Genomic DNA, 24,493 nt, shown 5'->3' with positions numbered 1-24,493 from the left:
TGTTAGTACAGAGTACAGGGTTGTTAGGGATTGCCATGTACACTTGTACCAAACTTGTACTTAAAGAGTTAATGTGCACTCAAAGAGTTAACTTGTACTTGAAGAGTTAATATTCAAGGCTGTTTCGTCACATCCTCATTGAAGCTATAAAAGCTCATTATTTTGCTCGGTCATTTCCTTTACTTTACTTTTGCCTGAGATGGGGGAGTTGTGCTTGTATTAGCTTCGTGCTTGTATTTTAGCTTCATGCTTTATCTATATTGTATTTTAGCTTTGTGCTTGTTATCTATATTGTGTTTTGCTTTGTGCTAATCTTGTAATTGCTCAGTGCGTATTATTCTGTATTTGCTTCGTGCTTATTCTGGATTGTTTATATTTTGTTTATATGTGAATAATACTTATTTAACTAAGTCTGTGTCTTGGCTTTATCACACATCCACGTTCTGTTAAAATTCTCTGCTCAGTATTGTCGAAGGTTTCATAGTATAGCTAACCGAGACAAGCCAACAGTATACATGAGCAAACTTTGCAACTTTATTACCACACTGGAATTTATAAATCTATGAGAAAATGAAAGGAGCATTAAAAATTCATTGGTATAATGATGTCACAAGGCTTATTGTTTAGAATAGCATTACTGTGCAGTGATAGCTATCTCCCTGGCCCGGGTGTTTTCCAGATGTAGCGATAGGAATTCCCAAATTTTTGAACTGCCTGGAGAATTTGGGAACTACACATCAGAATATGTGCTTCAACACTAAAGAAAGCTGCTCTATACAATGCAGGTATTTTTATACTACGGGAGCTTGCATATATTTGACAAGCAGGTGGAGCCAAAGCACTCTGAATTATTTTAAAAAATGAAGTGGGAAAATAACAAAATTGTCAAGACTTTATTCCTCCCCTTCCCATAGTTTAGTTCAGAGAAATTTAAATTTGGTATGGAGAAATCAGCTAAGCCAAGATTTCTGGACAAGCTCAACCGCTGCTGCTGGAAAGAGGTTCCATCCACACCAAGAACCTAAGAGGAAGCATAGTAAGTCCTTCTCCTTTATAAGAATTGCTCTAAATCAGAAAAATTATATCATCAGACATCATGATCTGGTTATCTTCTTGCATCTGTTCCAACGCTGCTTTGACCTCAGCTGATGAAAAAGGAGCTGGGTTGTCCCGGTTGATGGATTCCATTAGGCTCTTCAGATTCACAGACTGTGCATGGGCAACTCTAAACACTTCCAGGAGGGCTGCTTTGAATGTTTTAAGCCTATGTGATTATAAGAACAAAGTAAGGATGCTTTGAAGGAAAACTCTGTTACTACGGTGAGTGAATTAGAGCAAAAGCAATGAAAGGGAATGATTAAGACAAGGAGAAAAGGGTGAGGGGATTAATCAGTGCAAATTCAATTTCAAGTAAGCTTTGGAGTGCAGAGATACAATTTTACCATCTATTTGCCTGTAACTCTTTAAAGCAACTGCATCTTTTCCTGGGATCACACTGATATGTGAAAGATAGCTGCTGGTGGCCCACAGGCCAGATGTGCCATGCACAGGTCACACCCACCCAACTCCACGAATGGAAAAAAATGTTGTGGAGTGTCACATGACGGCAACATAACACGGTAGGTTTGACACTTGTGCTTTAAAAGGTTGCATATAAGATTCTGTATACCATATATTCCAAATTGAAAGAGTCTATTAAGAGCATAAACTCCTTGTTCCATTCAGAAATAAAAACTAAGCCATCTCAGATAACAAAGGAACAACTGTATATATACATGTGTGGTTGTGTAAGGTATATGTATATATGCATATATGTGTATGTGTGTGTGCATACACGTGCACACCCACCTATATACACAAGTTGAGAGGAGGAGAGCCTGTGGTGTAGAGGTTAAAGCAACTGCCTTACAAGGCAAACTCTGCAGGTTCAAATCCCGGTAAGGGTATGGCTATCTGATAAGCTTGAAATAGATCTATACTAGTCTCCCTTTTCATTATCAGCAAAAATATGTTACACACACAAACACAAATAAATTAACATTCATTTGGAATCTGTCTTCTTGTAGCTTAAATGCATTATGATACATCTGTACACCAGAAAAAAGTCAAACACGCTATTTCCTTCAATAATGGTCTTCATCTTTTCTTTCTTCCCCCCTCCCTCCTTTATAATATTAATCACTGGTGGTAACAGTTATGAAAGGAGCTTGCCTTGAAATTTGAATTTGTTCAAAGCTAACAGTGCCGTAAATAGCTCTAAGAAGTTTATAGAGTGGTACCCCTACCTACAAACGCCTCTACTTAACTTTTCTAGATAAGAACCGGGTGTTCAAATTTTTTTTGCTTCTTCTCAAGAACCGTTTTCCACTTACAAACCCGAGCCTCCAAAACTGTAACCGGAAAAGGCAGGGAGAAGTCTCCGTGGGGCTTCTCTAGGAATCTCCTGGGAGGAAACAGGGCCAGAAAAGGCAGAGGGAAGCCTCTGTGGGGCCTCTCTAGGAAACAGAGCTGGAAAAGGCAGGGAGAAGCCTCCGTGGGGCCTCTCTAGGAATCTCCTGGGAGGAAACAGCCAGAAAAGGCAGGGAGAAGCCTCCGTGGGGCCTCTCTAGGAATCTCTTGGGAAGAATCAGGGCCTCCACCCTCCCTGTGGTTTCCCCAATCACACACATTATTTGCTTTTACACTGATTCCTTGGGAAAAATTGCTTCTTCTTACAAACTTTTCTACTTAAGAACCTGCTCATGGGACAAATTAAGTTCGTAAGTAGAGGTACCATTGTACTGCATTCATTTTAAGATCATCAGTGGATCCATCGGACCCTCAACACAGGACTTCCCACTTTACTCCTCTTTCTAATGGACTATCAGTGGGTATATGGGTATGAGGCTTGGCTGAGAAGCACTTAATCTCCTCAGTGGTTGGTGGAGTGCGAATTAGAGTACATTTTGGGGGGAGGGAGAGGGGAAATAATAAGTGAAGTAGGAAGATCTAGCATTCAGTGCTGCCAGTTTCCATCCCTTCTGGTGCCTAGGCTACCTGATTCCTCGCCAAATAACAAGGATAGGAAGGAATTAATAGGCATTGGGATGCCCTAGCTATTATGTACAGAAACAGGATTGTCTGATGTTGAATACTTTTGGAATGGTCAGAACACCTCTTTTGAACTTGATCAGAATGATTATTTTGAACTTGAAATTGTGTTTTTCAAAGTCAAAAATAATCTGTTTGGATTAGGTATGTTTTGCATATCACTATTTCAGATCCTCAAATCTCATTTTATTTTACTCTTATCATGTAAGAGCCTTTGCATGTTTCCTACCTGGACTCGGACAACTTTGATGCAATTTCATCGGTGCTTGATGCTTCAGGAGCCTTGGAAGGGTGTGCCTGAACTAAAAAAATATAAAAACAGGAAAATGAAATTAGCATGAAATTGGCATTAACTGATTTGTACCTTCTGTAAAAGAAGCAGATACTGTGGTCTACTGGAAAAGATATTAAAACAAGAGTATTAATTTATTGCTAAAGTGAAATTTGAGCTAAGCATATTCGGCCTTCATTTACTGAACAGTAAGATGTCATTTGCAGCTTACATCAAACAGGAGCCTATCCACTGTTGTTTATAAATTATAGATTATATCTTAGGGAACTGCACAAATTCTATACAAATTCTATATTATTCCATTTAACTATATTGTAAAACAAATCAATTTAATGTCATGTTCAGTTTATTTTTACCCAGAAAACACAAAAATAGCACTAAGATACACCTAGTAAAATTGCTGAAGAGATAAAATAACAAGGATTTATTGGGTTTGGCATTTTTAACCTATAAGGATCATTTCCTTGTAGCTAATTAACCTTTTTAATATGGTCATAGGCTCCATGAACTTGATAGCAGTCCCATAACAATTTTCCTTAGAATAAGATCCACTGATCAGATTAATGTATTTTTTTTCAGAAATGGAGACTATTATTTCTTTTTGTCTTGATGAGCAGCACTTTTTCCTCCTCTGCTCAGAAAAAACAATATTTACAATCAAAAGTCTTTCAAACTTTTATCAAGTATAAAAATTAATACCAACTAAAAATATAAAAAGTACAGAAAGAGAGAGAGAATGTTATAAAGGGGAAAAAGATATAAAAAGAAATGACTTCTGCTCCAAGGCAACTAGATTTAAGTAACTAATCACCTTCTCTAATATTTCAGCCAAAGATATCTTCTTTCTTTATGTGATGCCTCATAAAACCTCATCATTCAATCAATCTTAATCAGCAAAAATCTATTACGATTTACAGAAGTAACATATTTAACCTTAATCAGATAAAATCAGTTTCATTTCCTTTTCCTTTTAATACAGCAATTTACCATTTTCTCAAAAAACCACAAGAAAAATCCTATATTTTATCTCTTATGTATAAATCAATCTTTAAAACATCATTGAAGCTTAAGTCAAAATTGCATTAACCACCAGAAAGATCAACATAATAAAAATCTTAAAACCTAATCCCTTCAAACAATGTCCCACATATTCATTTATTTTCTCTTTCTCTCCTCTCAAACACCTTTACAAGTTTAACAATATATCTTAATTTCTTCGGAGGGGCGGCATGCAAATCTCATAAATTGAATATTATGTCTCTAAAAATTCAACAAAAAACTCTTCTTCCAATTATCTTATCTTATAAAGTCCTAGGAACTTGTTTCTTTTCATTTTCTCTTCTTTTCTTAGGAATTAACATCTCTTTTACAAGTTCAAGATAAGAAAGTTCTCCAAGTCACTCTTCTGATTTATTATTTGTGTGTCCCTTTTAGTTATTAAGCCATCAGTCAGTTTCATTTTAGTAACAACTTTTTCCATATCATTCTTGTGTCTTGTCATTTTTATACCCATATCCAAAACAATCTAATTCTGAGTTACATTCTCTTCTAATTCAAATTCATTTTTATATTTGGCAGATAAACATAAGTAAAATTTCTAAGTGCATTGTTGCCAAATATCCTTGAATTCTTCCAAAGTTAAAAATATTTTTCTTCATTCTGCATTAGTAGTTCTCTTCTCCTTTAATTATAGTATTTAACTTTTTCTGGTTGCCCCTATTGTCCATCCTTCAGTCTCCTCTTACTATGTTTTTCTCTATTGACCACATTTAGATAATCCACTGTGATGAAATTGTCATTCTGAAGCTTCTTAATATCCCAGAAGCAGTTAACAAGCCATTTAACAGAAGTAATTAAGAGAGGAAGTGGTAAATCCAATATCCATTTGAAATCCAAGAACTACAACTTGGGCAATTTTGGGGGTATTTTTAGGTTAGCTAAACAAAAATTGTAAGCACAGGTGATTTCACTTAGCAACCTTTCACTTAATGACCAAGTTGCCAGTCACAATTGTGGTTGTTTAACAAGGCTACCTATACTGGTTAAAAACTACATTTAAAAAAATCCAAAAGAATGGTAACAGAAAATCTATCAAGATTCTGAAAGATGTGGCCAAACTGATGAAGACAGTTAGATATAAACAAATCTTTTTCAAATTGCAGAGTACTTTAAAAGTACAAATTCCACTGTACATTAAAATTCATAGCAAAACAGAAAGTTTGCCTGAATCTATTTATCATTTATCAGTCTGAAAGAAATGACTCACTTTCTGGCATGTCTGCTTCTGTGTCACTGAAGTCATAAGGATCATGTGTTTCTCCTTCTGTTGGTGATTGCTCGCTGGAATCTGTCTTCCTTCTGTGGAAGGACATCAAGTTAATAGTAAGCCTTGTAACTAATGATCTTCAAAATATATTCATTTAGAAGATTTACACAGCCATTTAACTTGGATAATTGCAACTCAACAGAACATACACCAAATTAAAAAATATCTCCCAAAATATGATAGTTGAAAACCAGCTAATACCAACACAAGGTAAAATCCAAAAGTCAATATATCAACAATATGACATCAGGACTCACTAATCATACAGTCTTGTCTCCCAAATGTGTTCATCTATTGTATTACCCTAACATCTAGGAGAAAATCCATTTTTTTTCCTGTTGACTAAATATTATTCTTTAGGGCTGATGAATATTATTCTTCGGGGCAGAATGGCCTCTCCTAAGGAGGCCATTCTGAACAATTACGGATAATGCTATCCATTAATAAAGAGGAAATGAAGTCTAAATATCCGTCTTTGTAACAGGAAATAGCTACTAATCTTAGGATTCTCAAGTGCCACAAAGTTCAAGAGTATTTGGTGTTAGTACGTAAAGATCAGTACTGTATATACAAGACACAAGAGGTCTCAAAAGCATAATCAGATTCCAAGGTTAGAAATATGCAGCTTTAGGGAAACAACTCAAGTTAATCCCATCTGAATAGCCTAATGAAAAAGGCCAATTAGTCAATTCCATATTAACCCTAACAGTCTGTCTGCAGGATCAAGGATGGTTTTTTTTTAAAAAGGATTTATTTTAAAAATCTTGTTTTTTAAGTTCCCCTATAAAACTTTTCTTATCTACCTCTTTTTCTGTCTGTCTTCCCTTTCTTGGGACATTTCACCATCTGTTTCTTCTTCTGAATCATCTTCAGTCTGCTTTTTTCGCTTCTTCTCTTTTTCCAGAACCTTTGACAGTAGAGAAACAAAAGAGTCCATATCTGGGCCAATCAATGGCTAGGGTGATCTGAATTCCATAGAGGAAGACAAGGGCCAAATGTTTCTTCCTCCAAGGATGGGAATCCCTAATAGTTTTAAGTATTAATTTGAGCTTCAAAATAAATAAAACCATCCAGTATTTTCGTTTCAACAGAGGTGACTGCAATAAAAACATGGCATCTCCCATGATAGGATTAAAGCTACAAATAAAATTTCTCAAAATAACCACTAGAAGTATCACAATCTCCTCTTTAGCAAGTGTCAGAATGTTGCTGATGAAAGTGAATTGTGAATTTGGATCAAAACCAGATGGCCATTCACACATTGTGTAATCCTGTCTCAAGGCTGTCTACATCACAACCTCCATCTCTTTCATAAGCACTTCAGACACACCAAAGAAGTAATTAGTCATTCGTGATGAGTATAGCTTCTACAGACTCTACAAGTCTCGGATGCTGGCAATGACTGAAAATGAAACCAGTGACCTACATTGACATCCAAATACAGAGAGACAGATTCCTGTACATGCTTGAGTGGGACATTTCATGATATCTCTTCTTTTCATATCCTTTGTCTTTGGTTAATTTTATCTACTGATCTTGTTATCAATTGAGGTATTACACATGGTAAGCAATATCAGTAACATTGGTTGAATACAGGTAATCCTTGACGCACAACAGTTTATTTAGTTCAAAGTTACAAAAAATGTGATTTACGGCCATGAAAGTTGTTAAAATCGGGCAAAAGTCATTTAACCAATATCTCAGTAACAGAAATTTTTGGCTCAATTGTAGTCGTAAGTCGCGGACTACATGTACTGAAAATACTTCTTCATTCAAATATGCAAACCAACCACTATTTGGAATTAGCCGGGTTTGAGTAACGCAAGCCTCTAATCCAGCATGTGGAGGCTGAGACTGGCATGGATAGTTTGAGCTCACAGGTTCAAGGCTGCAGTGCTCCTGGGAATTGTCAGCCAGTGAGGTGCTGAGGGCCAGAAAAAGTTTACCCTAAGTGCTGGGGTGTTTGTGTGTGTGTGTGTGTGTGAGACAGAGAGACAGAGACACAGTAGCCCAATTTTAATTTTTTACTTACAACTCTTGTCTACTTACTTTTTTGAAATAAGCAAATTGTACCAGCTCTACAGCAGTTTTGGCATCTTGCTTCTCAATTATTTTACTCATCCTGGCTTTAGCGTGTGCAGTTGAGAGTCGGATCAATGTCTCTAGAGTTCGAGCTGTAATAGGGGAAGTCTAAAAGGAGCAAGTAAACGTCTTAATGCTTTGAGGATGAAAAGAAGATGATCAACATTCAAAGCCTCCTGCGTATGTACAGATGTGAGCATGTTTGGTGCAGTACAATAGTTCTTTAGTACTGGATCCTATTCATGGACTACACACTTACCATTCATACAGGTACAGTAATACCTCATGATACGAACTTAATTGGTGCAAGGAGGAGGTTCGTAAGACGAAAGGTTCGTAAGACGAAACATTGTTTCCCATAGGAAACAATGTAAAGTCAATTAATCCGTGCAACCAAAAAAACGGCTTTCGGCGACTGCTGGGAAGCCGCGCGGCTGTTTTAAAAGGTGACAGCCGGCCTGGGGGGCTTCCCAGCATCCCCCCGAACCCGGGTTTGGGGTTCGGGGGGTGCTGGGAAGCCCCCCAGGCCGGCTGCGACCTTTTAAAACAGCCGCGCGGCTTCCCAGCTGTCTCCTGAAGCCGAACGCCAAAGCCGAACTTCCGCGTTCGGCTTCGGGAAGACAGCTGGGAAGCCGCGCGGCTGTTTTAAAAGGTGACAGCCGGGCTGGGGGGCTTCCCAGCAACCTCCCGAACCGAACCCGGGGTTCAGAAAAATTTTGCCTCTTCTTACGAACTTTGTTCGAGTTACGAACCGGCGTTCGGGAGGCTTCTGGGAAGCCCCGCCGCCCGGCTGTCACCTTTTAAAACAGCCACGTGGCTTCCCAGCAGTCTCCGAACGCCGGTTCGTAACTCGAAAAAAGTTCGTAAGAAGAGGCAAAATTTTTCTGAACCCCGGGTTCGTATCACGAGTTGTTCGTAAGACGAGGGGTTCGCATCTTGAGGTACCACTGTATTAGATTGGAATTCAATGAGATTGCTGTGTATAAAAATGGGGAGCACGCCCCCTTGAATCCTTGCCTAGCATTCTACAGCATGGGTGTCAAACTCCATTTCATTGAGGGCCGCATCAGAGTTGTGTTTAACTTAATTTAATTTAATTTATTAGATTTGTATGCGCCCCTCTCCGAAGACTCAGGGCAGCTCACAACAATAAATACAGTAAACAATAATACAAATCCAATTAATAAAAGTACAATTAAACCCCCTTAATATTAAAAACAATCAATGCGACACAGTTTGACCTCAGGGGGCGTGGACAGATTTATGTCACTCATGTTGGGGTGCTTGTGGTGGCCTGAGCACTCTGCCAGCAAAAAATGGCTTCTGAGTTCAATTTTTGGCTGCCACCATCTCCTGCAAACCTCTTGAGCTCAAACTTCACCTGCAGAGGGTTGCAGGAGGCCATGGCAGGAAGTCATGGCAGCCAAAAATGGAGTTCGGAAGCCCATTCTCACTGGCAGAAGCACCATGGACCAGTCCTTTGCTGTTTCCAGGGCGGCCCTGCGAGCTAGATCTAAGTATGCTGTGGGCCGGATCCGGCCCCCAGGCCTTCAGTTTGACACTCCTGCTCTACAGCATGCTAGATGGTCTATTTTAAGAGCCTTTCCAATGTACATAGAAAGGGACTTCCTGGCAAAATGGTAAAGAAAGATTTGTAGACCGAATTATGATTCTCAAAACAGTGCAAATTGCAAAAAAAGAAAAAGAAAAAGAAAAAAAAGAGCTTGATTCATGACTTACTCTGGCATTGTCAGAGCTGATCTGCTCCTGACTGCGAAGAGAAGAATATTCCTGGGCTATGAGGGCTGCTGCTTCCTCAGTCAAAACTGGCTTCAGCATCTTGGCAAAATGAATGTACTTCCTCATGAACTCCATGCTTACGATCTTCTCTCTGAGTTTGATCAAACAAAATTTATAAACTTCCATTTATTAGAGGACAACAGAAGTCTAATCGCCACCTCTGGGGATTCTTGGCCGAGAATCACCGATTTGTAGTTAACTTGAACTACAAGTTCAAGTGGACAGATACCAAGTAGCGGAGATAAAGACAAAGTTGAAACCAACAGGTTGACTTTGCATTAAGAGAATGTGGCTGCTGGAATTATGTTCCCTGATACTAATCTTAATACCATGACAATGGAAATATAGAATGCAACTACAGTGGTACCTCTACTTAAGAATGCCTCTACTTAAGAACTTTTTTAGATAAGAACTGGGTGTTCAAGTTTTTTTGCCTCTTCTTAAGAACCATTTTCTACTTAAGAACCCGAGCCCAGAAAAATTTCCCAGGAAATTTGAGAGCGGCACGAAGGCCTGACCAGTTTCCTGCCATTCCCCCTTTAGCCTCGGCCATCTGGGATGCCAGAGGAGCCTTTTGGTGGTGCTTAAGGAGGCTTTGGCAGTCCAGAGCGAACACTTGGACAGGGAATAAACCTCTGCCAGCGCCCAGAGAAAATGCTCCCTTCGCTCTGAGCAGCTGAGGAGTCACCAGTGAAGGAAAAGCGCTGGCTACAAAGTGAGCAAGCAAGAGGAGAGGGGAGCCCTTCAGCATGGGAAGGAAGAGGTAGCAGCACCAGCAGCCAGTGCATGGGAGGCAGCCTCGCACCGGGTGTATTGGAGGCACGTGCTCCTCCTCGCCGCCTCAGAGTCCCTCTCTTTTTTTTAAACCTTAAAGTTTTGGAGTTTTTTGATTCCCCTCACCTCACCTTCTTCCTTCGGCAGCGACTTTCCTCCTCCTCTTCCTTCTCCTACCCAAATTCTGATCTTTTATTTCTTTCCTAATGGCTTTCCACACATTATTTGCTTTTAATATTGATTCCTATGGGAAAAATTGTTCCTACTTAAGAACGTTTCTACTTAAGAACCTGGTCACGGAACGAATTAAATTCTTAAGTAGAGATACCAGTGTATATAGCAATCCCTGAACACAAAATCTGTCAGATTTGCCTTAACTTGGGGTTCTAAGTAAGAATGATCCTTTACACCATCGGGTTGAAAAAGGTATAATTTTTACTAGAAGCCTAGGGAAATACAGTAGTGAGAAGCAAAAGTGAAATTCGCATGCCAAAATCCCAAGTGTAACTTTTTCCTCCCAAAAGATGGGTCCCATAGTTGATCCCTTCATGTCCGATCAAATTTAAATCAAAGAGATGTTTTTAGAATGGCCTCTGGAGGGATGCAGCTGTGCAGTTGACCCTGAGATTGTGTTTGGAAAGGAAGGCAAAGCTTTCATTACCGTGAAATATATTCCCCTCCCATCTGGTCCCCAGAGTTCATGGAACCAAAAGAAGTTCTCAAAGTATAGTATAAGACAGTGAGTGAAGGAAATACTTACTTCCGCCTCCTAGGTCCATGCAATAGAGCATCATGCCTTTCATACACTTGTAACTCCTGGTCTTCTTCCTCAGTAAAGGAAGGGTCCTCAGTTGCTAGTAATTCAACTGCACTGCCTAAAGGCATGGCTAGAAAAGTAAGGGAAAATGTTTTCTCAGAGTGTTATCTAGAATGTATCAACTTAATCAGTACATTAAACAACACTTTGTCCATTGCAACATATAAAAATAATGTGAACTTTCTCAACTTTTAAAACAAGCCAGAAAACTTTTATCAAAGATCAGGGAGAATGTTTGACCCAGTTGACAGATTTCAAGGAACTCACCATCTCCATCCTGCTCACCAGCTGCTCTATAACGATGCATTCGCAAGACATGATCTGAGATTTCCCGATCTTGTTCTGGGTCCATTTGATCCAAAACAATGAAGAGCAAATCAAATCTGGACAGCAAAGAATCCTGAAGGCCAATATTCTCCATGGGGGTTTTGTATTGGTCATACTGCAAAGATGCAGGGAAAGTTAGTGAGTTAGCAAGCTCTTAACTGTAAACAAGAAAGGCAGTACTGCTAGAATGTTAAGGAGATTTGACATTATCTGTACAACAAGAAACACAGAGCGAGAGAAAGGGAGGGAGACAGATCAAAATGTATAGAGGAAGGTCAGCCAAAACTTGTTATTTAGCAAAGACAGTCACATAATTCTAAATTTTATTTTCTCTGTCTCCCTTCTGCATGCTACACAAGTTACATTTATATATGCTGTGCAGTTTATCTTTTCTCTGTTGGGTTTTTAATGTAAAGAAATAGACTATTTTATTACACAGACTAAGTACACTTATGAAACTATGTAATACATGGAGGTGAGAAACATTCAATAACAAATGCAGTACGTAATAAGCAAACAAACCCCAATGGAGTACAGCATTGAAAAAGGAAAGACAATATTCTAGTAGAATGCCAAACATCATAGCTCTGGATTGCCAAGTACAAGGAAATAGTAACATTTGGATTAACTCGGGCGAATTCAATGAAGTATTGCTGTGTTCCACAAAAGCATGGAAACAAATAACCAGTTGGAAAATAATTCAGGCTTTAAAAAAATCCTGAGTTTAAAAACTGTGAGTCATCAGTAAGCAATTAAATCAATATATCAACTAAAAATATAATGGCAGAAAGTTGCCACCTAGCTTATCTAAACAAAATCTTTTTCCACGCTTACCCTTCCATAGACTGGATTCGCAGCAGCCAGCACACTGCAACGGGCATTGAGCTGGGCATGAATGCCTGCTTTGGCAATAGTAACACGGCCTTGCTCCATTACTTCATGGATAGCAGTACGATCAATGTCAGACATCTTATCAAATTCATCAATGCACACCACTCCACGGTCAGCCAAGACCATGGCACCAGCTTCCAGACAACGTTCTCCTAAGGATGGAGAGGGACAGAAAGTATATAAAGGTTAAGCAGAATGCCCTCATTCTGGTTGGACTATTGAAGTTCTTAAGCTATGTTACATGTATTTTTAGAGGGGCAAGTGGCGAGTCAGAGTGGACTTCTCTGCTAATAAGACTAGGTCATCAGCAGAGGCTATGCTGTTATCCAATGGCCATCAAAATCATACCCAACGCTGGGTACTGAAACTTTAACAATATCTTCAATGAAAGAATAAAGATGATCAAAGTATTTCTCTCTGAAAGGAACAGTAATATTATCCCATCTCCTACAGAAAAGCCAAGCTAATTAACTCAAAAGTTAATAACATCTCCTCCTTATCAACAATACCCGTAATTTTTGCAAAGTAATAAGATTTAATTTTTTAAAATTATTTTTTGAAAGAAAATATCTTGTTACTTTTAAATCTTAATGTGAGATTTGTTGGGTTTAACTACTCTACTACATGCTTGCACTGTCTTGTAAACACATCTCTATGGTCAGGTCACAATTAACTGACCAGTGTGTCACCTTTTGATGACCAAAAGGGGCAGATGCTCTGCAGGCTATATAAACCTCTGCAGAGTAGATGCTCCCCCCTTCTTCTTTCTCTTCTACCTTCTTCTTCTGTGTGTGATCCATTGTCCTCGGCTGAGGACACATGTGTGAGATGAAATCCAAAGCCATCCTCACACATGGGACCATCCAGAAGTTATTAATATGGACTGGAATATAAACTTATCTGCCTGCAATCTATCAATTGCATGAATCAACATAATTGTAAGTAAAGATTGTATTTTTCATCTTTATGAAGGAGTGGTCATTCATTGCTAACAAATGGGATTCTGAACCACGTGTTATTTCTTGCCATGCTAACTCCGCTGCAAATTAAGCCAGCTGAACTCTGCTAATACAAATAATATTAATAATAATCAAAATACCCAACAAGATTAACCAATTCTAGTAAAGTTTCGGGTATTATAGGAAGGTCCTGGACTATCTCACAATTAGAGCTAGGTGGCTAAAAAACATGACAGTCACTGATCATGATGTTGCAACAAAACGAAGGTGGGTTGTTATTGCTGCCCACTGGGGTGAGTTGTATTTTCCAATCTGACCTAAAGTCCTGGGATTCCTGGTACTTTTCTGTTAAATTCCTAACAAGGACTAACCCTACTTATTTTACAACCCAAAGCATGACAGGATTTTGAGCTCTTTCATCTATAATATACATTATATGTATTTATGAAGGATTTGATATCCTCACTCTTTTATGATAAATAATATTCTACTCACCATACCAGCAGCAGCTCAAATGACAAATAAGAGGGAATTGTCTTGCCCGCCCATTTCAAATTTAGCCCAATTCACTCTGGCTAGAGATTTAATTTGTTAGCATAATACTGCATCACTAGACCACTGTTTTACGTATACTTCAAGCTCTTTGTTCACTGCGATTTAAATGTTCAAAATAGTCAGAAAGCAACTCATCTATAGTAGGCATAAATTAAATCAATCTATCAATCAATCCTCTTGGCTGCAGGGAGACTGCCAGCTTTTTCCTGTGACTGTACCACCTGTCCCCTTTGCACATCATTTGCTTAAGTTCTCACCAGTTTCCTGATCTGTTGTGACAGCAGCAGTCAAGCCTACTCCAGAAGAGCCCCTGCCAGTACTGGGAATGGCCCGGGGAGCTGTACATAACACATAACGTAACAACTGAGACTTCGCAACAGAAGGGTCACCTGAAAAAACAAGAAATACAGGCTGTTTAGAACATAATCATAGAGCTAAAAGGGACCTCCGAGATCTTCTAGCCCAGCCCTCTGCTAAAGACAGGAGTCTGCCAGTCAAATGGTTGTTAAGTCTATTGTTGGAAACCTCTAGTGGTGGAGCATCCATAACCCCAGGAGGCAATCTGTTTCATTGATTAATTGTTCATTGTCAGAAAATTTCTCCTTACTTCTAGGTTGCATCTCTCTTTGGCAAGCTTCCACCCATTACTTCTTGTCCTACTCTCTGGTGATCTAAATAATGTCAACCCCCTCTTCTTTGTGAGACTTCCTCAAGTACATGTCCCTCCAATCATCTTCTTTGATAGATTGGACGTATCTAGATCCTTCAAATTCTACATAATTGCTAGTTATATTCTCCTATGATCACTGTTTCTGGAATATTTCCAATACAAAGTCTCTGTTACATACCAATGAGTAGGATATTAATGTCCCCTCGGAGTCGGCTTCCATTCTCCAGTACTTTTTCGACTCCTCCTAGGAGCATACACAGAATTGCCTTCTTGATGTACTCATGCCCATGAATGCTAGGAGCCAAAGATTTTGAAAGCTGTTCAAAAACATCCTAGGATGCAGGAAACAAATGGGACAATACTAAACCAGAATATCCACATAGGAGTAAAGTAAAAAAAAAAAACAGTACAGAAAAGGGGAGGGTTGCCCTATTATTTCAATAACCAGTATTGCTTCATCAAACATGAAAAATGTGAACTTGTGGTAGAAAGACCAAATTCAATTCTTGTTTGCTGTTATCACCGAAACTTATATGTAGAAGGCTATGATCCTCACTGTTTAGCATCACACATGGATCATCTTGCTACAATATCTAAACTACTTGAGAGGCATACATTTTTTAAAAGACCTATAGAAAAAAGAACTCTAACATTAAAAGAACAGAAATATGTATGCAATCCAAAGAGAAACAGGTATATATGCTGTCTGATTTTCAGGACTTTAGAACACATTGGATTACTGTTACGCTATAAAAAGTATATGCATATGATATGTAGAGTAATGTAACTAAATGTAAGCAAGAAATAGCCCTATATATACTGTATGTCACCCAGTAAGGCAAACGCAAACCTTGGTGTATGGTTTCTAAAATTTATAACAGTTGAACGACAAAGAAGGGGGAAGACAGAAATCAAATATTTATTTATATTTAGTTATTTATTCCTTTCTATTTGTTAATTACCAATTGTACGGTAGAACCTTATACAGTAATCCAATGTGTTCTAAGGTCCTGGAAATCAGACAGCTGTCAATCCTGAAGCTGACCTCACCAGAACCATCTTGGAGCTTCAGTGTTGCCACACTGGAGCTGAGGGAAAGGGAAGGGGAGATTAGAGATAGCTGGGGTTTGTAACCAAAAAATATTTTCTCTTGGGAACCAAGGACATTCTCATACCCGGAAAATGGAAGGAAGAGTGAGGTCACCAGGCAACAAGACAGTGCCTTGATTGGACCATATGATTGATTGTTTGGGGTTGAAAGAAAACTTTCTCTTTTAATTAGGTGAAAACCGTGGGAACTTTCAGAGTCAGTTTTCACCAAATTTATGCCAATATGTTATCTCCAATAAAGCTATTAATCCATTTCAGAGTTTTGATTGCTATAGATTTGTTACTTGGAACCCTGACATTAGCATATAAATTTAATAAATTATTTGCCTAGCGCAGTCAACCGTATTGAGCATGAATTGCATAACCTCAGGTTTTTTGTCCACTTATATATTCAGAAACTTTTAAAAAACCCTAAAATATAAATATACATGAATTTTCAAGTACTTTTAAATTAAGCATATTTGTACTTTAACACAAACCAACACTGAATGCAACAGACCCTAAATTTTTATGTAAATGTGTAATGAGTCAAATGCCATCATCCAGTTTACCTTTGAATGCTGTTTGCTAAATTTTTTAATCTTGCTAACATCTCTAGAGGAATATTCAGGCTGGACCTCCTTGCTCATTTGCTTTACCTGGCAAGCAATCAGGATGGTCCTGAAAAGAAAGAAATCAAGACAATTACTCTTTTGTCTTTTATGTTTAAACATTTCCCTGCAGCTTCATACCACTAATACCCGTAATATAAATGTTATTAGCTAAACAAATACTGTGTTTCCCCAAAAATAATACACATGTCCTGACATTAAGCCCAATAGGGCTTTTCAGGGCATACATTGAAATAAGTCCCCCCCCCCCAAAAAAAATAAGGCCCCTTCCCCAACTACATACACACAACCCTGCCCCATCTGCCACCCCCAAATTGCACCCGAACATCTTACCAGAGTCTGGCAGCTCGCCGCTTCTCTTTCTCAATCAGTCTTTGCAGGGAAACTACTTTTAATATAAAGAAAAACTTCTAAAAAGTATGAGGAATTAACAACTTCTCATACTCACGAGAAATTTTTCTTTACATTGCAAGGAGTTTCCCTGCAAAAACCAGCTGAGAAAGAAAAGCAGTGAAGCTCCCAGATGCTGGTTAAGATGTTAGGGCACAATTTGGGGGTGGCAAGAGAGGCGGGGAATGGGGAGGGACAGGCCGCGAGATGCGCATGTTACCAGCATCTGGCTTCTCTCCATCACTACTCTCTCTTGGCTGGTCTTTGCAGGGAAATTCCTTGCAATGTAAAGAAAAATTGAATGAACTGCTGCCACCCGGGAAAATAATGTAAGTAATGGTCTCTCTCGCAGTGCCTCTACTCTCTCTTCTTCTCCTGAGTGGAGCCCTGTGTTCAGAGATTGACAGGCCAGATTCAGTGAGCTGGACGTACCGCTGTCACTCAGAACGGAGAGGAGGTACTGTGAGAGAGACCATTTCTCATGTTGTTCTCTTCCCGGGTGGCAGCAGCATTTTCAGCTCCCCGAATCTGCTCTGACAAGCTCGGCCGGCGAGAGGAAGTGTCAGGTGGGGAGGGATGGGGCAGCGGAGAAACAAGACTCATGGAGTGAAGTGGGGCTCCCCTTGCTGTCTATTCTCCCTCCCCTTGCCAGGCATAGCAGGAGCTGGAAGACAGCTCCCTGAATCTGGCCTGTCGATCTCGGCCAACAATGGGGGGAAACGCTGCCTCTCTTTTCTTCGCCTGAGCCCCAGTGCCTCCTCTCTCTTCTTCTGAGTGGTAGGAGATTGGCAAGCCAGATTTGGGGAGCTGAATATGCTGCTGTCACTCAGGAAGAGAACATTAGAAATAAGCTCTCTCTCATAGTGCTTCCTCTTGCTCTTCTCCCAAGTGGCACCAGTGCATACAGCTCACCAAATCTGGCCTGCTGATCTCAAACTGCAGCAGCTCTGACCTGGTCCTTGCAATGCTGCAGGCAAGAACCAACCACGCTGATTCCACTTCATGGCTGCACCACAAAACAATAAGACACACACACACACACCCCGAAAAGGGCCAAGTCCATATTTTGGGGATCAAAAAATATAAGACAGGGTCTTATTTCTGGGGAAACACGGTACCAAATTAAGATTTCTACTGCATTGAATTTCAAGAGTAACTATTGTGGGAGGAATCTCTGGCAGATTCTGATGTTGAGCAGACAATCCAACGTCAGTCCAAGATTCTGTAGCTGTGTCAAAGCTAAGGCAAATATTTTAAAAACAATAATCTTCCAAACACAATTTTTAACTTTTAAACTCAGTTTAGAATGATAGAAAATGCCCCAGGCAATCCACTACATTCTAATACTTGTTGTATTTCTTCAGCATTAACTATTTTAAGTGCATCGCATGTTCATTGACAAGACCAAAGTTATTTTCCAGAATACAGGCTTGAAAATCACTGGAAAAGCAGAGTCTAAAAAGCCAGGTTTTTAGGACCATAAAACAAAAACAATGACATTATTCTGGAAAATGGTTTTGCTGTAGGAGAGCTTGATGCAACAAGGGTCTCAAGGCTTGGCATAGCAACCCGAAGCCAATAAGGCAATTTATAGTACTAACCGAAATGTCCCTGAAGTGTAGCCACCCTTCTTGCTTGGCAGACAACGGAAAGTTCCAATGACCTGTACTCTGTCTCCTGGCTTAACTTTGTCTACCAAGTCATCGTCTAAAATGATGTCTATAGAGCGAGGAAGTTGTCCAGCTGGTGCTTTTTCGGGCATCTCCTGGATTGTGATGGTTTGATGATCTTTGTAAGTTGAGAGGCCAAATTCTGTCTCGAGAGGATTGTTTTCTTCATCCTACAAAAAAATACTTTTATTAGTTTTTAAAGCTTTATTTAAATAAATAATTTTTGTATTAGTTCTACTTGCTGTGAAAAGGGAAATTGAATTTATATTCCCCATATAAATATGCTACCCAGCTTACTTGAATTTCTGAATACATGTTGTCCCAGCAGCTTTATATTCTAAAGTACTACATAGAATTAAATACTGAGCACAAAATTTGGTGTCGAAAAATATTTAACTCTATCATGTCTATATCCTTCTAATACCTTTTAGAATTCTTTCATTTTTGTATTAAAAAGTTTATTTACAATATACAGTGGTACCTCATGATACGAACCCCTCGTCATACGAACTTTTCAAGATACGAACCCAGGGTTCGGAATATTTTTGCCTCTTCTTACGAACTTTTTTCACCTTACGAACCTGCCGCCGGCCGCTGGGATGCCCCACCTCCAGACTTGAGTTCCTCCCAGTTTTTTCCCACCCTGTCCTGCCCCATTCTCCCCTCTGGATCTCCATGGGTTTCCTCCGTTTTTCTCCACTCTTTCCTGCCCCATTCTCCCCTCTGGATCTCCATGGGTTTCCTCCGTTTTTCTGCACTCTTTCCTGCCCCATTCTCCCCTCTGGATCTCCATGGGTTTCCTCCGTTTTTCTGCACTCTTTCCTGCCCCATTCTCCCCTCTGGATCTCCATGGGTTTCCTCCGTTTTTCTGCACTCTTTCCTGCCCCATTCTCCCCCCTGGATCTCCATGGGTTTCCTCCGTTTTTCTGCACTTTTTCCTGCCCCATTCTCCCCTCTGGATCTCCATGGGTTTCCTCCATTTTTCTGCACTTTTTCCTGCCCCATTCTCCCCTCTGGATCTCCATGGGTTTCCTCCATTTTTCTGCACTCTTTCCTGCCCCATTCTCCCCTCTGGATCTCCATGGGTTATCCAGTTTACCTTTTTACATTTGATTGCGTCTTTTCCTGTTATCCTACTAAGCATATAGAACTAAATTTACTTAAATTTCTAACTTTCTCCAACATTTCCACTAATTCCTAACCCTGGCTTTTCTTTCCCCCACCAATGGTATAGTTTGTCCTAGATTTTGAAATAGTCTGTTTCAGTTTTATCTTTTAACTCTAATGTTAGTCTATCAATTTCTGCACCTGATAGTATTTTATGCAGGATTTCTTCATCTGTGGGGGCATCTTTATTTTTCCATTTTTGGGCTAAGACTAACCTCTCTGCATTTAAGACATGTAACATTAGGTATATTTTATTTTTATTTTAGAATTCTTTCATAAGAGAGTCACAACTTTTCTAGGAGCTTTGAAAGGTTTCTGAATCCACACAGCTCACCTTGGTGGGATAAACAGCAGAGGATGGAAAAGCTTCCAGGGAAGTCAAATCTGTATATCGTCGCTCAATGGTTTTCTGGGTGGCAGGGCAGTAATGCACACTTCGAACAACCTTTGGGCGCACCAAAGAGCCTATAGATACAAAAAAACATCTGGAAATAAAGAAAAGGGCTAGCCAACCTCAGTCTGAACACTCACTTCAGATGTTCCCATGCCAGATTGCAAAACATGGCAGGTTTATGTTGATGTAGCATACCAGGCCTTTTCATATCAATTCCTAAACTATCATTTTAAAGATAACAGCTGAGAGTCTTTTTTAAATGCATTGCAATCTGCTGGTTTGAAAAACACAAATATATTTAACAGAAGTACTTCCAAATGAGTCTTGAATAATATTTTCAATGGCATTCTAATACTGAATATATAATGTTTAGCTTTACTGGAACAATTCTTATTTAAGTGTCTATTTCATTCTGTTACAAAACCCTGGAGAGAAAGCCTGTATTCATGGAGTACATTGGATACTATATTGTTAGCAAGAAAGCAGGTATCACCATGTTCATCCCCCCCCCCCCCCGCCCCCCAAAAAAAGGATTTGTAAAACTGGAGGATTTACTGCTTTTTAAACAGAATCATTCACCAATCATAATCCACCCATTTGGAATCAAAAGCTGCTTTGAACAGCTTTTAGTACACAGACTGCTTACTCACATTTTGTAACAATACCCTCCACACAGACGATACAACTGAGAAACTGGGATGTCAATGTCCGAGGGGTCACATGTTTTGATCCAAAGCTGCCTTCTAAACCAATGTAAAAATCTTCATACTGCTTCGAATATGTAGCATCCACAGAAGCAACAAATTCTTTCAAGGCACGCTGGAAAGCCAGCAACTCCTCAAAGGCACTGTTCAGCAAACTGCAGCAAAGATGAAAAAGTGTTTTAACAGTCCTGTCATATATCGTAACAGGAAAACAATTCTAATTAAAACAACCCTATTAAGAATTAACAATGTTGTTAATCCCCAAGGTTTCTTTCAAAATAAAGATTGCATCAGTAATCTTTAAGTATGCTAACCACCTTTAAATTTCCTGTACTACACTTACCTAGAACTTTTGCTCTCACCTTGAGTAGTTAAGGATCAGAAATTAGGCCCTCACTTACTTAATGACAAGCATCAGGAAAAGTCTAGCCATAAAAATACTAATTTTACAAAGTAACATAGGATATTTTGATTGTCACTGAGAATTGTTATTTCCAATAAGACCAGAACTGTAGAACATTTGGATTATATGTGCCTTATTGTATAACAAAGTGAATGAATAGATTAATGCCCAGATTGATTAACACATAATGAAAACATTACAATTGTTGAGAACATTCCAAGAATAGAAATAGAGTTCTGAATGCTCTTCTAATGATCTTTATTAATCTATGTACATCTCTGAAATTGTGGAATTAGAAAAACCTGGTTACAGCAACTGCCCAACTTTATTTGTATTCAAAAACTTCTGGGTTGGCCTTATTAGTACATAGACTGAAGATTTCCTGCAAATTCTACATATTGAGAAACCAAAAGAAGTCCTATAAGATGACTAGTCCCAAGGAATCAAATTCATCACAAGAACAACTTCATTATTTTATTTTGCCATCACGGAAGCTGATTAAATTTCCCATTTTTTTAAACATAATCCATATGATTTAGCTTTGACCTTTAAATATTTCAGATAATATATTATAGACTATTCTCGGTGGCACAGTAGTTAGAGTGCAGTATTTCAGGCTATTTCTGCTGCCTGCCAGCTGCCTGCAATTTGGCAGTTCAAATCCCACCAGCTCAAGGTTGACTCAGCCTTCCATCCTTCTGAGGGGAGTAAAATGAGGACCCAGATTGTTGGGGGAAACATGCTAGCTCTGTAAACTGCTTAGTGAGGGCTGTAAAGCACTGTGAAGTGGTATATAAGTCTAAGTGCATTTGTTATTCTTCTGCCTTCTTATTTATAAAAGCTAAAATCTCCAGGAGATTCTTCAAATCAAAATTTCATTTCTTCAAATCACTGACTAAGATTTTAACATTACAAATAAGACCCAAACCATCGTAAAAGCATTCAACAATCTTCACATGTAAGCAAAATTACATCTGCAAGTAATCATTCCTTCCAATGATGGTAAGTTTCATCAATAAAACTGCCATTAAGTAACAGCATTTTGTCCTGCAATGATTTAAGGACTTATTTTAGCCTTAAAGTAGATTACCTAAAATTCATCAGGAATATTTAACAAGGAATATTTAGGAAGACCAGGAATATTTAACAAGGGCTGGGCCAGCCACTGTCTTAGAATCAGAATGAAAGGAAAAACATTTTGTAGTGCAGGGGTGTCAAACTGGCAGCCTGAGGGTCAGATGAATCACACACAGGCAGGGTGGTACGAAAAATCAGAGGTTAAAGGACAGAACTCATCCTTTCCCCCCTGCAGTGCCTTGACATCACCACCAAAAGTCCTAAACCGACTTGACTTAAATCAAATCTACCCTGCGTGCAGGCTATGTCAACCCTGGCTCTGCAAAGGCAAAAAAGTCACAATACATCACAAGGCATGACTGATTTTGACACCCATGCTGTAACAATTCAATTACACCATAATTACCAAAAGAGAGGTGGGGTTTCTCTGTATAGACTATGATTATTAAGAACTTTCCTTGTTTGGCTCACAAAGAAAATAATGATCCAGAGTGATTCCAAACAGAAAACATGCTTGCCTCCAAAAACTCCTGAATGAGACAGGGACTGGAAGCCATACATAAGCTACTCCAGGTTCCTTTTCTGTATGGAAAAATGGGGTGGGGGTGGGGGGGATGGGAATGGACATACAAATATTTTGCTAACATTTATATTCTCACCGACTGGCTCTTTTCTCATTCTTTCTGCGGAGGTCATTGATATTCACAATCAGACGGTGCCCATTGTCATTAATCATGTCCCGGACTTTACTCTGGTAAATTCCCTGATCTTCCTGGAAGGAGAGTAGGTAAGAACTGTTTAGACACTGTTAATTCTTTTATTATGAAAGTGGCCAACTGGCCTTCCACTTCCTCAAGATTTAGTCAATGTTCTCTAAATGAAGTTAGATTGTGTTTCCTCTCATTATTCCCAGTGATATTGAGTTGAACTGAATGGAGAATAACAATCATGATGCTTAAAGTTTTGCATCAAGTTTATTTAGTGAAATTGTATCATGCTCAAATGTATTAAACTAAGTACTTTCTCTTTCTGTAAATCACTTTAATACCACTATGTACTATATTGCACCCGTGTACAACTCCTTAAACCACCTTTTCAGCATCATACAGCAGTTACATACAAGAGCCGCACAAATGGTTGGAAAGATGCAACTGTTATATGGAATGGAAACAGACTTGTACTCCTGCATGTTTCAGAGCACTATGTATCCTCTAAATGAATAATTTTGCTCTTGTTCTACAAAGATTGGTTACCCAATCCAAAATAAAAGATAATTAAAAATGTGTAGAGCAAACTATCTTTGCATTCACTGGAAGAAAGGTAATGGAATTTGGGATATCGACAACAAAATACCAGGAACATACAGAATTGAACCTGAAAAGCTATTGACAATAAATACCCCATTTCATAAAGCTCAGCGGACACCTTTCTAATAAAAGTGCAGAACTTTCCCAATTTCACCCCAAAAATGAAACATGTCTACTAAGCAACTCTTCAGATTTTTAAAGATAACTTTACAATTCTAAATAAAATGAGGACACTCTGCTGGTCTGGAACAAGTGACAAAGAACTTCCAAGGTGATAAAGAGATATTCCCCACCAGGTTCAACTTGTATTTACTGAAGAAGAGGAAACACACAATTCCACTTCCACTTCCACAAAAGCACTGAATAAGTCATGTGCAGCTGGAAGTTCTCTTAACCAGGGAAAATTCCTGGGTTCACTTATTCTCTCAGTGAAAAGCAGGAACTCTTCATAACGAAAAATAAATAAAGGGTATAAAAAGTCCTTGATTTACAACAGTTCACTTAGTGAGTATTCAAACTTATAGTGGTACTGAAAAGAAGTGACTTGTAACCAAGTTTCACACCTACATGGTAGCATCCCCAGGGTCATGTGATCAAAATTGTCAAGGTTGTGAAACACTGCTGTAATACAACATCATCAGAGCAGCGGGCTTCAACTCCATTAGAAAATAAAGTATCTAATCCCACTTTAACTCCTCACAAAGTAAACTCTACCCATTATTTGGCAGAAAAGTGGGTCCACCCCCTCCCCCCGCCCCCGAATGATTATTACTCCATTCCTCCCACGACAAGGTCTTCGACTCCTGCTCACCTCATCATCCAAAAAGTCCAAGTAATCTCGCTGAGCTTCTCGCAATTCAGCATCATCCAAAGTAGCTGGCGCGGGCGCTGCCATGTCGAGATCAATCCCCCCCCTAGCAATTGTTTTTGCTTCTACGCCGAACAGGCAACCTCCCTACAAACTCTTCCGTATGACTCTTTGGCGCGAAAACTTGACCCCTTTTTCCCGCCAAACGGCACGGCGACTCTGCCGTCTCTCCGCCCACCGACGTTCCGTGGTTATTGCACCTCGCGACC

General features: G+C 39.3%; 1 protein-coding gene across 1 annotated transcript; it reads right to left on the bottom strand.

Moving 5' to 3' along the window:
- Positions 1–512: 512 nt before the first annotated feature.
- MCM3 (minichromosome maintenance complex component 3) lies at positions 513–24,493 on the bottom strand. Its single transcript, XM_070732490.1, has 17 exons — positions 24,228–24,493; positions 22,769–22,881; positions 20,576–20,784; positions 19,866–19,996; positions 18,296–18,534; positions 16,245–16,353; positions 14,762–14,915; positions 14,171–14,302; positions 12,343–12,551; positions 11,449–11,623; positions 11,125–11,251; positions 9,531–9,681; positions 7,758–7,898; positions 6,512–6,615; positions 5,649–5,740; positions 3,320–3,392; positions 513–1,264 (listed from the first exon to the last, which is right to left on the bottom strand). The coding sequence occupies exons 1-17, from the start codon at positions 24,309–24,311 to the stop codon at positions 1,066–1,068; spliced, it is 2,442 nt and encodes an 813-aa protein (XP_070588591.1). The 5' UTR covers positions 24,312–24,493; the 3' UTR covers positions 513–1,065.

This window comes from Erythrolamprus reginae, chromosome 1 (assembly GCF_031021105.1).
Source record: "Erythrolamprus reginae isolate rEryReg1 chromosome 1, rEryReg1.hap1, whole genome shotgun sequence".
Lineage (NCBI taxonomy): Eukaryota > Metazoa > Chordata > Lepidosauria > Squamata > Dipsadidae > Erythrolamprus > Erythrolamprus reginae.
The sequence above is the reverse complement of the archived record's forward strand: the minus strand, read 5'-3'. Positions and strand labels throughout refer to the sequence as shown.

Excerpts from the sequence above, each read along its gene's own strand:
- MCM3 (XM_070732490.1), bottom strand. The coding sequence starts at position 24,311 with ATGGCAGCGCCCGCGCCAGCTACTTTGGATGATGCTGAATTGCGAGAA. Across the intron at positions 22,882-24,227 it reads TGGACTTTTTGGATGATGAG|GAAGATCAGGGAATTTACCA; the intron begins GTGAGCAGGAGT and ends CTCTCCTTCCAG. Across the intron at positions 5,741-6,511 it reads GAAGACAGACAGAAAAAGAG|AAGGAAGACAGATTCCAGCG; the intron begins GTAGATAAGAAA and ends GTCCTTCCACAG.